Source organism: Myripristis murdjan, chromosome 13, assembly GCF_902150065.1.
Source record: "Myripristis murdjan chromosome 13, fMyrMur1.1, whole genome shotgun sequence".
NCBI classification, from domain to species: domain Eukaryota; kingdom Metazoa; phylum Chordata; class Actinopteri; order Holocentriformes; family Holocentridae; genus Myripristis; species Myripristis murdjan.
Genome location: NC_043992.1, coordinates 2950853 through 2966452, shown reverse-complemented (window position 1 = coordinate 2966452; position 15600 = coordinate 2950853). Strand labels below are relative to the sequence as shown.

Below are 15600 nucleotides of genomic sequence, written 5' to 3'. Positions count from 1 at the left end.
GTTTGAAGAAAAGGGTCAAACTCCCTCAAAAGCTCCATGCATGCAAGAAAATTCCCTCTGTGCTGTTTTCACCATCATCATGGCCACGAAAAACATAGAAGTGACTGCAACAATTCACCTGAGATACTCTCTTCTCTCTACTATCTCACTCACATTTGCAGATGCTATCATCTGTGCAACATTTCCTTGTTTGCTAGTTGCCTGGTAGCCTCGCCATGTAACAACACTGTCCTTATGTGTTTGTGCCATCTCATGCTTGCCAAAGATGACTAAAGCTTTCTTCCAGTTCTTGCATCCACTACCGACCAAACTATCATGTTTGATGTTTTTGCCAGACACTCTACATGGGAAGCAGAAAGCTGTATTCTGGTGGACTGAATATTCTAACCAGTTGTGCTTTTCAAACCAGCTGTGGTGAAATGCTCGCTTCTGTGTACCAAAAGTATCTTGTGGGTAGCTTTTCAGCTTTATCTGTCTGGGCCCTGTGTTTCTGTCACCTAAATCAAACCCTGTAGTGGAATGAGTTGCTACAGCTGCTTCATCATTTTCCCTCTCTTGGCCTGTCTGCTCTCCTTCTCTTTCTGGAATAAGTTGATCTTCCTCTGCATCTGCATCCATTTGCTGCAGCTCCTCTGTCTCTGGATCTCCTTGCTCTCTCTGACTTGAACTTGCCTGTTGACCTTTTTCTCCCTCAGCCTCTCCTTCTGCCTGACCCTTCAAGATACATTGAAACACAGGTCAGATATATGAGGTTTTTATTTGTTTGTTTGTTTTTTTATACTTGCAATATTTCAAGTGCACCAAGACCAAGAGCTGGAGGTCAAACTGGGTTTCAGGGCAAAGATCAAGGCCTGGAACTTCAACAGACAGAGGGAGAACAACCTCAAAAAAGTGCCCTGATAATGCTCAGTGAATAACACTATACACATTGTAGCTGGTGTGTTCAGTGTCGACTCTGGAAAATCTGCTCTCAGACCAACTTCATGTCTCTCATGCCCCTTTTCCACCAAAAAGAACCTGGTGCTAGTTCAGTGCTAGTGCTAGAGCCGGTGCTTAACTGGTTCCAGCAAAGAACCGGTTTGCTTTTCCATCGACCAAGAGCCAAGCGGAGCCAAGTCGGATCACGTGGGTGTGCAAGACGCTCGCTCGGTATCCCAACAACAAACATGGACGACCCACCGTAGCGATGCAAATACTGCTCGTGTCTTTACAAGCCTACATTGTGGTCCAGAGGCGAAAAACGCAATTATTGCTGGCCAACGAACGGCGACTACGTTTAGCTATGCGTTTATAGAATTTACTGTTCCTGTTTGGATCTGTAACCCCGCCCACCAATGACGTGGTGGGTTGCGTCATCGGTTCTTTCTCTGGCTCCTGTTTAGCCCCTACTCGAAGTTGGCGCTTGCCTGGAACCGATTTGGAACCAGTTTGGCCCGTGCTTGGGCGGTGGAAAAAGAAAGAACCAGTGCTAAGTCAGGCACTGGCTCTGAACCAGCCCTGGAACCGTTTTGGTGGAAAAGGGGTTTCAGCTACATGTCAGTCGGGAGGGAAAACCTGCAAACTGCACAGCTACATGTTACATGCATGGACAATGTATTAACTATTAATTAATTATTATTATTGTCTAATTAACTATATTCTAATTAATTGTGCTCACTCACTGAGCATTATCATGGTTGTAATTCCTTTTAAGATAGAGTGGAATCTCCAATTTTACATTTCACGGGAGTCAAAATATGCCAATTTTAGAAAATTATTTGTGACACAGAAGGAATCATGGCTAGAACCTGAGCCTGGTCTCAAAATGTGGCTAAAAATGAGAGCTTTCATCTGTCACAACTTGTTGTAACCAGCCACATGTCCCACATGCTGATAGGACCTTTGAAAATTTTTCCAGTTTTCTCAGATGAATTATCAGAAAACATATGACACATCCAGGATACCAATGAGTCATTCTATAATTAGGGGTACATTTCATATCAACCAAAAACTGAAGAAATCTGTTTTCTTTTTTGATTAATAATCTAGTTGTTTCCATAACATATCCTCTAAATGCACTAAATTACTAAATTGCCAAGCTTAAGCTCTAATGATTTTTTAAAGATTTTAGTGTAAATAAACAATTGATTCATTATTTTGTCAAGTGTGTTACAGACAAATGCTGTGTCATATAAAACTTGAATGAGGTACTACACATTTAACATGTTTAATGGAAGCTCCAACATAGCAAACATGAACATTTTATTATGTATGTCTTGTTAGTGTCTCTCTTGTCTAGATGTGTCTCTGGTGTCTCCCCAGTCCAGGTGTGTCTCTCTGATGTGTCTCTAGTCCAGATGTGTCTCTATAGGTCTGAGATCTTGAGATCTCCACATGATGTGGAGATCTCAATCCGGTGCACACATTTAACTTGGACATGAGTTTCAGTCACCTCTTGAATAACTCCAGGATAAATGTCACCATCATATTTCACACAGCACCACTGGCCGATGATGTCTGAATTTTCCCAAGGAATTTCAGACTGATTCTGACTGTGTGGGTGCTGGTGCCTGAACCTTAAAGGTAAAGGTTTTGGAGTTATAACAATGACACTCCAGGGTCTGTCTGGAGTGTCACGGTAAGTGATTTGTCCCGGGGTAACTGTTACTACTTGGTGAATGCACATGGTTGATGGCACCACTGGGAGACTATCTGGCATGTTCTCATGTTGAAGAAGAGCTCAGCATTGGGGATGTCTTTCCTGTGGCTGACAAGCCTGTCAGCAGTCCTTTTGAGCAGGCCTCCAATTCCATCTGGAGCACCCTTTCCATGGCTCGCCTCAAAAAAGTTCCAGGTGCCTGATTGAAACCCACACTGCTGCAGCTTAGAAAGGAACAGATAGAAATTGCCTTTCTGCCTGTAAGAAGCCTTGACCAGGTTGAGTATTGGGGATAGATGGGTCCATATGACTGCGGGGCTTTCTCCTTTGAACACATGCTCTTCCACTCCACCAACATGTATAACTCCAGTGTGGAGTGTTGCCTGCTGCTGGTTTGATGCAAAGTGTACAGCTTGGATTTCAGAGGAGTACTTGCAGGCATAGTTTTCTGAAAAATCACATGAATTAAGCATTCATGATCAGTCATGCTCCTCTTTAGTTCCCTGTAGTAGGTGAATTGTTGTTTTATATTAATGAGGTGCCTTTTGAAGCTTGTAAGTTGGCATTGGAAGAGCAGGTTCTGTAAAGTTGTCTGTCTTCTTTTTCGCTGTGATTTTGACAGACAGTGTCTTTTTCACCTTCCTTGTTTATCTTCTCTCTGAGAACAGTCTGTTGTCCACTGTGTGAAAAAAATACTTTGTTGCAAGTCCTTGTCACCTGCAACTGGAAAGTTGCAGTTGGGACATTCATTGTGCATGCAATCCTTTGAATTTGAGTCACAACATGTTGACTCTGCCATTTCCTCCGAGTCAGTCCCCCCAAAGAATCGGAGAGAATGTTGCTTCTCTGCAAGAAAACAGAGATTCTCATGTACTTTGCAAATAAAATAATAAAAGGCAGGTGTCTCTGTCTGCAAAGGATGGTTGGACCATCCAGAGGGGCCGCATACACAGAACAAAGATATGAGATAGTGCAGTCAGGGCTCTCAAGGAGGAAGCTCTGATGCAGGTTTTTCACTGTGTCGTTTTGTGGAAGCTATTTTAATCAATCAATTATTTTTTTCTCCACCAGTTTAAAAACAAATATAAACAAATGATTTTTGTAAGATACAGGGAAGAGGAGACATGAGGTTGTGTGTGTGCATGTGTTTATGTGTATGTACATATTGTGCATGTGTATATACATATGTGTGTGTGTGTGTGTGTGTGTGTGTGTGTGTGTGTACAGCTGATCCCATAGGTTTGTCTATGGGATTCAGGTCTGGAGAAAGTGCAGGCCCCTCCATTTGAGGTACCCCAGTCTCCAGCAGCTGTTCCCTAATGATACGACCTCAATGAGCTGGAGCAATTGTCGTCCATGAAGATGAAATTAGGGGCACAATGACTGGATTAATGATGTTATTCAGGTAGTATGGGCCTTGTCACTGTACCATTCACAAAGTGTAGGGCAGTTCTGTACTGACTAACCAACTGCCCCACAGTAACACCACCACCACCAAGGCTCGTCTGGTGACAACAGTGGCTGATGCATAGTGCTCTCCTTGATGTCTCCAACATCGTTGGCGGCCATCATTTCTGCTCAACATGAATCGGCTTTCATCAGAGAACAGCACTGAGGCCTACTGGTCCCATCGTCCAGCGTAAATGCTCCCTGTCCCATGCAAGACGATGAACACTGTGCCTGGTTGTGTGGTCAGGTACCCTTGCAGGTCGTCTAGCACTCAGACCTTGCTGATGTAAACGGTTTCGAATGGTCTGACGTGACACTTGGTGCCTCTCACCTCCCTTAAACGTGCCTGGAGTTGAGTGGCTTCATCATCCGGTTCCACAGGCACTGTTTCACAATGAGCAGTCATCATTGTGGGGATGTGGCCAAAGGACATCCACTTCTATGCCTTTCTGTGACTCTTCCAGTCTCTCTGTATCTCTGTTGCAACCTATTGATGACACTCTGTGACACTCTAACTCATGGCCACTTCCGTCTGAGAACATCCTGTTTGAAGCCTCGCAATGGCGAGGTACTGTTGATCATTGTTGGTGTCGTCTTGTCTCATGATGTCAAAATGTTGAACAGCATCATGATGTCAAAATGTGAACAGCAGCAAGGTACTGTTATCAATTGTTGGGTGTCGTCTTGGTCTCAATGATGTCAAAATGTGAACAGCATGCCTCTCACCTCCCTTAAACGTGCCTGGAGTTGAGTGGCATTCATCAGCCGGTTTCCAGAGTGTTGCATATGGATACAGTATAGCCTATATATTTTTTGTATTTTTTATTTAATACATTTTGTGTTTTTTGTACAGAAATTACAGATGAACAAATTATTTTCTGACTGAATATAATGAAATAGACATTATAATGAAATAGAGATTAGGGGGTAGGATTAAATAAGTTTTTACTTCTTCCTACTCCTTTTCGAGCATGTTAATGATAATAGATGCATCTTATTTTATTTTATTTTTCTTTATTTTACTTTATTTTTGGATCTTTGTTATCTTATCTTGTTTAGCTTTATTTAGTATTTATTATTTTGTTTTTGTTTGATTTACTGCTGTTTATGTTCGAAATAAAGAACTCAATCAATCAATCAATCAATCAATCAATCAAAAGGCAGCAAACAGCTGCGTGCGCGTTGCGTCTAGTGTCCGCAGAACCATAACTCGGCCTTACGGGAGAAAAGAGCGTGCGCCCGAATCGCCTCTTAGGGGAGCCGCAGTGCGCAGGTGCGGAAGTCACACGGCTGGTGGTTGGTTTCGTCTGCTGGTGGTTAGCTAAGGAAGCTCGATGGAGGGCATGTGGTCGTTCTGCTAATGCTCGCTAAAGCGGCTAGTTAGCTCAGTAAGTATAGAAAGGATTTACAGTTCTGGGTGCATTATTGGTCAGGGCTAAGTTATAAAGGGCTGAAGTTTCGTCTGTGGTCGGTGCTGACTCACAAATCAACGGAAAGTGCGGAAGAAGGTAAGTAACGCTAGCGCGTGCAAACGCCATTGTTGATGAACAGTCGAAGCCATGGCCTCCGGCTAATTGCTGGGTACATCTACGGGCACATTTATGTAGGATGGGCATTGGTTAAATGTTATTTTCGTTTTCAGTTTCTGTTGAATAATAGAATACAATTAAAACAGTTACTGGGGGATGGTTAATCAAATCATAGATGGTACGTCGAGTATATCACAAGGGAGTTTCGGTAAGGGCTCCCTGCGTTGTTGTAGGCTGATTGTCGGTACATAGACTGATCCATCGGCACCACTGCAGTAGCTAAATTAAGCTGCACAATGTGATGTTTTAAGTTGTTAACGGTACTTTTGTTATTTATCGGACTTCGGTAACATTCAACGAACGAAAAATAGTGTAGTGGGCATCTATCGCCGATAAATCCGGGCTTCTAAATGAACTATGAACACAGTTTGTTCATGTTTCAGCGGATCAGAGATAATGTTTTGGTATAAAATTATGGAACTCAGTGAGGGTGTTGTCCAATAGCTTAGTGGTGTTACTGGTTTGGGCTCCTCAAAGTGAGCTCGGTGGACGGCCTTTGTCTGAAAGGCCTGCCGGGGCCGAGGTTGGCGCGCTAACAGTCAGGTGGTGCCTCCTTTAGCCTGCACGGGCTCCATAAGCTGGGCGCCTGCATGGCTGCTGGGGTTCAGCCACTGAGGGCTGAGGGGCACCTTGAAGAATACAGTGAACACACCTTCTCCAGAAGAGTCTGATCTCTGACCTCCCGGATAAACATTAAATAGACGACGTGCTTATCTCCTGGTTGGATGCTATCATGATAATGGATTTGCTAATTCGTTAAAAATTCTCCTCCAGTTTGTAGATGTTAAGTTTCATGAGGCTGTGATCAAGTTTAAAAAAAAAAAATTGTCTCACTACAGTGAACTGGCTGCTATGGGGGCAAACATCATCACATATTAATCAAATGTGGCTCATTGAATCTACAGGAGTCTCAGCTTTCCAGTCAAAGCCAATTGATGCAACTTCAAGACTGTTTAGGTCCCAGTCTGCACAAATACACCGTTTTGCAACAGGCCTCAAGAACATATTTACAGGTGCAGTTCACATATGGCAGATACTTTTATCCACAGTGATGTACATATGGCATTTTTATATCCCACTCGCAAAGCTCTATTCAGGAGAGAACAAAGGCCATGAAGTGCCATAAAGCTCTGGTTCTGGTTCAGAGGACATGGGTGCTACAAGGCAGAGGACGTGCTTAGCCACAACAAAGCCAGGCTGCAGCCCAAGTCCTAATCTAACCCAGAAACAAAGACTCAAAAACACTTAATGACCAACTCCTACCTCCTGCGTTCTAGATCTAAGATTGTACTGCATGCAAAACAGCTGCACGGTTTTTGCCACAAACTGCATGGGATTGGCACAAGGTGGACATGTCTGCAATTGGGGAGACCCATGGGTGCCCATGGAACCATTGTCATTTGGTTAGCTTGAGGTCAGAGGTCGAGGGACCCATTGAAAATGACCATGCTATATTCTTCCTTGTCAGAATTTAGCCTAACCTTGGAGTGATATTTAGTCCCTTTGCAGACAAACTAGTACAGGCATGCGTGGTACAAACAGATTCTTTAGGTCGTCTAGTTTTATCTAACTACATGATACCAATATTTACTTTAAATTGTGTCCATAATAAGAAAAAAATGTAAAAAATCAGTCACATTACTAAATTATTTTTTCCCCATCCCCATAAATTCCCAACTATGACGTGATCAAGTTTATCATTCTTCTCAATGACTAGGCCTAAACCCTCACAAATTCTTCAACTAACCTGAGCATCTCCTCTGTTCCTGCCAGGCAAGGAGCCATGTCGTACTACTCATCCTCCCGTAGCTCGTCTCGGACCACCGACTGCAAAGTTTATGTGGGTGACCTGGGCAATGGTGCTGCCAAAGGAGAGCTGGAGCGAGCATTCAGTTACTACGGTCCGCTGCGAAGCGTCTGGGTGGCCAGGAACCCGCCTGGCTTTGCCTTTGTGGAGTATGAGGACCCCAGGGATGCAGAGGATGCAGTGAAAGGCATGGATGGAAAGTGAGTAGTCACACTGAACGGCATATATTCATACAGTACTTTTATCTTTATTTATTAGGGGTAAACTCAGTATCTGACAAGACTTTTTTAGAACTGCAGCTGAAAACAATCCCTTGTCTACCATCTTAATCCTCTCCTGCTCCTCAGGGTTCTGTGTGGTTCCCGTATTCGTGTTGAAATGTCAACAGGCCTGTCGAGGAAGGGCCGCGGTCGCCCCAGTCGACGCCATTTTGATCCCAACGATCGGTGTTACCAGTGTGGGGACCGGGGCCACTACGCTTATGACTGCTACCGGTTCAACAAGAGAGGAGGTGGTCGCCGCAGCAGGTAAAAAGCAATACTGGGATGACTGTTTGTTTTTAAGCTTGTCCAGTTTCTAGGCCTGTTTCTAGGCCTGTTTCCACTGCTGGAACTTCGGGGTAATTTTACAGGGCCGGGGCTGTTGTCATGTGTCTCCACCGCCAGAACTACCCCGAAGGAGAGAGTGCCTGAATTTTTACAGGGGCTAAAAAAAAAAAGGCCCTGCCTCGGGGTAGGGACTCTGAGCGGCCCTGAAAAACTCCTGGGTTTACTCATGGCGCAATGTGGTGCCAACAGAAAGCAACAAAGTAGCCGGGCGCTAGCGTTAGCTTTAGCTTTAGCTAATGTTAGGCGTCCCTCGCAACACGGCTAATGCTAACATGCTAGCTAACGTTACCTAACGCTAACAACACACTTTTTAGACAGCATTTTTAGGGACGCTAACGTTAGCTGTAGGGAACGTTAGCTAACGCTAACAGCAGGCTTTTTAGTCGGCATTTTAGGGACGCTAACGGAACAACACGGTTTTTTTAGCAACACGCCGGTCATGGTTGCGCAACTGCCCGGTAACTTTACAGGAACCTTCCTCCTACTCGGCCTACTCAGTGGAGACACGGCAGTTGAGAGGGCTGAGCGAGAGGACGTTCCTGTAGTGGCTCCTGCCCCCCAAATACTACCAGGAACCTTTTGGTGGAAACGGGCCTTATTTTGAAATCCAGATGTTATGGTGTACTAATGATAATCCCCAAGTCTGATGTTATGATTGTGATTGCTTGTGGAAAAAACAATTTGTGTATTATGTGTTTCTCCTGTATGCATAGCAAATCAACACAGCCTTACTATCGAGTAAATCAGACGTTCATAGTGAAATGAATTGCTTCAGTACTGACTAGCAAAAACTACTGTTTAAAAAGTTTCAGCTGTAAACTAAATTTACAATTCTTAGCCTGGCCAGTGCAATGTATGAGTTTTCTTTAGTGGATGTGGTTTGATTCTTAGTCAGCTTATCATCTGGCTCTATTGTACCATCAAAAGGAAAAGAAAAAGCGAGTGACAAACTGAGCTCTGACACTAACTGACAGAGCTTGTCTTTCCGTTTTCCAGGTCTCGATCCCGCTCTCGGTCTCGCTCCAGGTCCAGGTCCCGTGGACGCCGCTACCGCTCTCGCTCCCGCAGCCGTAGCAATGGCCGGTAAGCTGACTTTGCACACTTAAACTCCAAAAGGGCAAATCCACAACTTGCAGATGTTGGGTACAGCTGAACAGTGAGAAGCACACCTGATAACAAGTAATGAGGATCCTGTGTATTGGTCATGGTGTCCAAAAATCAACAGTCCCATTGTGATAGTTTTATTTATATTGATTAGCTCATTGACTTGGATTCACCCACATTTATTCATGCAAGGCCAGTATTCAGAGAATGAATGAGAAAAAAAATGTAAAGTCTTATTTATTTTGTGTGTGTGTGTGTGTGTGTGTGTGTGTGTGTGTGTGTGTGTGTGTGTGTGTGTGTGTAGATATATATCTATACATACACACACATATACACACACACGTATATATGTGTGTGTGTGTGTATATATAGTGTGTATATATATATGTATATGTATATGTGTGTATATATATATATATATATATATATATGTATGTATGTATGTATGTATGTATGTATATATATATATATGTATATATATATATATATATATGTATGTATATATATGTATGTATATATATATATATATATATATGAAAAGTGTGTTGTTTTTACTACTCAGATATCCTCGTTATGACTCTTCATTTTGCTCTCTCTCCAGCCGCCATAGATCTCCATCCTATTCCAAACGCAGAAGCAGGTAAGGCTACAGAGAATGGGGAAAAATACTTGTACAGTTGCCAAAGTGAGGTCTTGCATATTACATAGACTTCAGCTGGCCAATGCAGTAAAATACAAAGGAATGTGTGTACATATGGTGTTGAGATATCCATTTTCCAGAAGGCTTATACACCTGTCCTGCATCATGTATCATAAAATAAATCCAAGTATGGTTTTCGGCTGCTTGTCTGAATTATACCTGTATTTGAGTTTTGTGTTAAATGGAAAATCATGATTACACTGTGATTATTTAACTCATCACTTGCCTTATGGCCATGCACTTTGAGAACAACTGAGGTGGAACCATGCTGAAGTGTGTGTTTCATTAATCCGTGGAAATGATTTGACTTTTTTTGCACATTAAAATTCTATACACAGCCTTCTTTGTTTCAAATCCAAATTTCTACTTTGTACATTTTTAATGGACCACACCATAGGAAATGGAAACCACGTCAGGGTCTGGTTAGTCCAGTTTTGCATCTGATCCCTGCAATGCAATTTTCCTGTACAGAAGGGGAGGTGAGATAAAAACCAGGGATTAATACCATACAGGCAGAATGAAAATAATTCAGAGTAGACAGTAATTAAGACCTTGAATGTTTATCGTTTCCCCTGGAGGTGTAATTAAATCTTTATCTCCTGTGATGTCAGGTCTGTCTCCCCTGCTCGTTCTAAGTCCAGGACTCCAGTGAGAAGGTAGGTCATTAACACTTTACGCACACGTGAATGCAATTGCTCAAGCGTGTGGTAGTAAGCACATCCTTTATAAACCAGCATCACAATTGGTTTTTGTCATGTGATTAACGTTTTGGAGTGACTGTTCAGCTACTCTTGTGTTGGTTCATTGTGGGAGACATGGGACTTGATTTACTCAAGCCTTTAATTCTTGCAACAACTTCCGGCATGTGGAACACCAATGTCATAACCACTGATTAGCTGAGATCCAGCCATTGTTTTTTTTTTTAAAAACTGGGCATTAACATATCATTGTCTCATTAAGACTGACGAAAAGGCTCCTGCTTTTAAAATGGATGTGTCCTGTAAGTAGTGATTGGTTTTAGTCACATTTTAAACTGTTAAAATAAGCAAAACAGACAGAAAGCCAGTGATGCTGCTAGACGGATATGTACTGTTACACAGGTATACTGTTACATTGTACGTGGTTGTACCAAATTTGAAATAATGTTTTGCATTTGATCAGGGACACACTTTTTATCCTGAGGTAAGAAGAGTGTCCCGTTTCTGTTCTTTGAGGTTCCAAGATCACTGTAAAGCACACTTAAGGCCAATCCATGCATTTTCTGGTCTATCCAGTCTACATGGCACCAGTGGCAGGTTCAAAAATGACTTGTGAAAGAGATTATCATCTCTGGATTTGTGTAACACCATGGCAAGTGTTGCAGAGGCTGCACTTATCAGCTGGATCGTTTCTCTGAAGTACCAAAAGTGAACGCAACTGCGTCACTATTGCAACAACTCAGGCACCATTCTCTCGAACCGCTTTGACCACAAGAACTTTGAATTGTTCAGTGCTGGTGGGAACAGTGTGTGTGCGCTCTCCTAGTGAGTGCTCTAACACCACATACACTGAAAAGCATGAAGTAGCTTTTATGCTTTAGTGCTTGCTTGCAACTTGTTGGTTAATTATGTAGCTTTTAACGTCTTTCTTTTCCAGTCGCTCCAGGTCTCGTTCTCGGTCTGGCTCCGGACCCAGAGGGCGCTCAGCCTCTCGCTCCCGTTCTCGCTCCCGTTCAGTCAGCCACAAGAGGAACAGGTAAACCCACAGTCTTTGCTTTATCTCACATACTGATTAAGGGTCTAGGTAAATGAGCTGTTTATCTCTCCTTGTCCCTCTGGCTTGTTAGTGCTTAGTTTTAATTGATTTGGCCAGGACGTTCTATGACTGAATGTAGGAAAGTCCTTATTAGCTGTAGACCTTACCTTTCCCCCTTTTTTTTTTTAAGATATGCCGCTTCAGTCAACACCTAGCTTACATTCCAGGTGAGGGTCAGATATGTTTGCCATGTTAGCCAGAGCTAGGCACTCTCATCCTAGGTAAGTGATGATTGTTACATAGACCCTCAAACCCGGGAGCAACACGCCGTCGATGAACAACTGGCACACGACCTGCAAAGAGACAGCTGCTGAGGACCCTGTCTGCCTCTGCGCCGGAGAGCTCTGCGTCTGCTGCCAAGTCTCATGCTGCTGCTGCTGGACAGTAGAGGACAGAGAGAGAGTGTTGGAACAGAGGATAGAGATTTTAAGCTCTTTGAGTGGGATAGGGAAGCAGAACTTGCTGAAAGCTTGGCTTCTCCCGTGTGCTCTCTTTTCATCATTCAGCAGAGTTTGACAGTGAAGCTTTTTTCATCAAGTCCCACTGGATCTTGGAAAGAATGGGCATGGGAGAAAACATCAGCAGTTAGGATTTAGGACTAGCACAGCTAAAGTCAGATTGAAGTATACCCATCCATATGCTCTGTACTCTTGCTTTCTTTTGCTCTTACCCTCACTAGATGTAGAGTCCTGATCTGATTAAGTGTAGTCTGACAGAGACAACAACTTTGATTAGACTGACCAGTGGTAAAGAACAATGTACAGAGGTAGGGTTTAGATATGATTTTTTTTTCCCTCTATTTTTAGCTCCCCATCCAGATTTATCTATCCTTTTGTGAATTTGGCTAACTCGTCAGGCAGCAAAAGACCAGAGAAAACTTCAGCTGAGTTCAGGCAACACTACGGCAGTGGTGTGACTTAAGAAATCTGTGCAGCACAGTTTTGTTTATTTTTCATATTTTCTTTAAAGCGTGTGGTGGGAGCTGAGCACTGCACAGGCACCGCAGCTGATCCCAGGCCCAGGGTCTGCCAGCTGGCGGTGTGCACGTCCTGCGGGAGGGTGACTAAGCGCTGACCTGAGATCAGCCTTCGCCTGCAGCTGGTGTTAGAGGTCGACCTACCGACCGAGCCCCCGCCACAGAGAATGAGTGGCCGTCTGTCCGACCGACGCACACGCTCAGACGAGATCAGCCCGCGCACACATACAGTTGTTCTACTAGAGTCACCCAGCCAGCCAGCCAGCCAGCCTTCAGACCTACCAGAGGGCTGACCCACACAGTTCAGAGTTCGACCACTACCTTTTTAAACCCATTACCTACCTACCAGACCCCCCTACCTACCTACCAGAGCTCTTCGGCCTCTGTCTTAGCTTCTGAAAGTGAGAGCATGAGAGAGCTGACGAGAGATCAGTCTTCAAGAGCCTCCCAGCGCAGTGTCTCTCCGAGTTGTAGTCATCCGTCCTTCAGTCCTTTCGTCCTTCGCTTCTCTGTACTTGTTGTTTCTGCCACTGTCTCCAAAGGTAACCAAAAACCAAACCCCCTGACAAGGTTAGAAAACTGTCATATTTGATGGTGAAATCAAAGCACACACAGATTTGTTGTAGTCTGGGATATATATTTCTCATTGTAGAGCTAATGTTGAGCCTTATCAAGCATGCTCGGGGGTGAAGGTGTGAGTGTGTGTGAGAGTGAGTGAAAGCTGGAAAGGAATGCACGGTTAATTTTAACTGGCTGATGTGTCTGAAGATGCTGTGTGAGCAGAGATGTTATTCCACTTGACCCATACATGTTTTACCATGTTTACACATTTTCAGCTGCTCTGCCAGCAAAAGAGCTACTTGATTACTGCAACTTAAGTACAGTTTAGTTATGTAGCAGTGGCTTTGAAATGTGTAGTCTTCTTAATGCTCATGGCGCTGAACAGGTAGTCTAAGTTGGTGCTGCGCCTTGATTTTTTTTTTCTCGCCCATGGTAAGTGCAAGTTCTAAATTTGTCCTTTTGCACACAAATTGCCAACAAAACAACAACTTTCTCTAGTGCTGAATGAAGAGTTCTCAGAGTGTTTTTTTGTCATGTATGGGGGTCAGTGTGTGTGTTTGGGAGTTTCAGTTATGTATGTAGCTCCAGGCCTGGGTCATTATCTCTGAAACACTGGCTGCCTTGAGTGAATATGGCACTTTAGACAGGTCATTCTAACAAAACACTTTTTTGTTTTCTTGGACCAGATACTTCTGCAAACTTGTGTACGAAGGTGATAAAATTAGTCAGATTAAACAGTTGGCACCAGTCCAGTGAACTTCAGAAAGAATTTTTAGGTTGACAAATTGACTTGTTTTTTCAGATCAACCTGATCAAGGGAATAGGCCTAGTAACAAGGTTTTCATTGATGGGGTTTAATGGTTTGATTGCCATGTGCAGTTATTCTGATCGGTCTGCCACCCTCCCTTGCACCACACTAACGCTCCTCTCTTTCTGTTTCAGTCGTTCCCGTTCAGCAAGTCCGAAGCGAAGCCCCACGCCAGGAGACGACTGAGCAAAGAAGAATAATAACCCCTCATACCCATGCCCTAAACACACACACCTCTGATTCCCTTCCCTTCCCAGTCACATCCCACCCACCCTGCTTTGACAGCCCTTAAGCTGTTATTTTGTTTGGTTTTTTTTTTTTGTTTGTTTTTTTAAAATTTTTGTTTTGTTTTGTAAGCTAGTCTTCTGAGTTTGGATTTCTCTCCTGGGATGTATTCACTGTGCAGCCTTACAATGTTGCAAGTCCATTTCCATGCGATAGGGCCACAGGATTGTTTTAAACACTGCTTTCTGTTTGGACTACCTTTTACATAAGCGGGGAATTCAAGCAACAACTTCTGTGTTATCAGATGAATGATGCAGTTGACTTTTAACAGTGATTTGGGCAGTTCATACAGCAAATAGCAGACATCCCAGTTTATACAGTGCTGCAGGATGAGGCACACATGCAAGTTTTACTTCGAGGACATTGCACTGACCTGCTTTTATACCCTAACCCGCCTTGCCTTTACTGCAACAAATGTCAATCCCAAATGCTGTGCGTGACCAAACCTAGATTCTGGTCCTGTACTAGTACTAAAGTCGACCTCCCCATTTTTGGAAGAACTGGTAAATAAAATTTTCAATCCCTAACCTGTCTCACATGTGCATGGCTGACTGCTGTAACCCTAAAATGGACTTTGCAAATGGGCAAAAGTATGAATAATTTTTTTCCCCCCTTGCACTCTGGTTGACATTTGAGCTCAGAAACGCAGTTCACCTGACCCATCTGGCATACTCACACAAAGACACACTCATACAGAGTCGCTGGCCTGCATGCCTTATGTATGATGATGTCACATTCCCACAGCAGAGACTGGTACTCCGCATGATGTCTGTTCTTGTACTGCACTGCCCTTTTTACAATTGTCATCAGCTCACTGTCCACTTGGTAGATTTTTCTGTATGTGCTGATCAAAAATTTGTTTTTTTGTGATGATTTTTGGTTGTTTAAAAAATTCAGCATGCTGAGATTTTGTTTCTGCAAGGGCTGCTTTAACTTTTTGCTCTCTCCCTGGCTTATAAAACAGTGGCAGTTTTATTTTTGAATAAATCTCTTAGACATACGTCTCAGTTGTCTTGTTTCTTTAATGAGTCATTGAAATGATCACTGTAAACCTGTGTTCAACATAAAGAATATTGAGATCTTTTTCTCGCAATCTATCAAGATTAATGTTTTCCCCCATTTGATTGTGTGTTGTCCTGATTTCTCTGGATTACAGTCATGAAAGTTGTCTAAATTAGAGAGGTAATTAGATTAAAAGATGGTTGCTTGCACATCATAAGCCTCCTATCTCTTGGTGTATATAAAAGGCCTGCGTCAAAATTTACCGGAGCGTGGCAGTGA

The 15600-nt window shown here is 43.3% G+C and overlaps 1 protein-coding gene across 3 annotated transcripts; it reads left to right on the top strand.

The window, feature by feature from the left end:
* The first annotated feature begins 5320 nt into the window (after positions 1-5320).
* On the top strand, positions 5321-15319 carry srsf7a (serine and arginine rich splicing factor 7a). Of its 3 annotated transcripts, none has more exons than XR_003929271.1 (9): positions 5321-5595; positions 7450-7683; positions 7831-8010; positions 9088-9174; positions 9797-9835; positions 10507-10551; positions 11531-11629; positions 12659-13207; positions 14169-15319. XR_003929271.1 is itself a non-coding variant. In XM_030067840.1 (8 exons), exons 2-8 carry the CDS (start codon positions 7460-7462, stop codon positions 14218-14220), a joined length of 726 nt encoding a protein of 241 aa, XP_029923700.1. In that variant the 5' UTR covers positions 5324-5595; positions 7450-7459; the 3' UTR covers positions 14221-15319. The 3 variants fall into 3 exon arrangements, 1 of the variants encoding a protein (XP_029923700.1); XR_003929272.1 differs by lacking the exon at positions 5321-5595 and adding an exon at positions 6665-6689; XM_030067840.1 differs by lacking the exon at positions 12659-13207 and having other exon boundaries at positions 5324-5595.
* The last annotated feature ends 281 nt before the right edge of the window (positions 15320-15600 follow it).

What these genes read in the sequence shown, in the direction of transcription:
- srsf7a (XM_030067840.1), top strand. Translation starts at nt 7,460, where the DNA reads ATGTCGTACTACTCATCCTCCCGTAGCTCGTCTCGGACCACCGACTGC. An exon ending in TATTCCAAACGCAGAAGCAG is followed by an intron (nt 9,836 to 10,506) that starts GTAAGGCTACAG and finishes CTGTGATGTCAG; the next exon opens with GTCTGTCTCCCCTGCTCGTT. An exon ending in TCCAGGACTCCAGTGAGAAG is followed by an intron (nt 10,552 to 11,530) that starts GTAGGTCATTAA and finishes TTTCTTTTCCAG; the next exon opens with TCGCTCCAGGTCTCGTTCTC.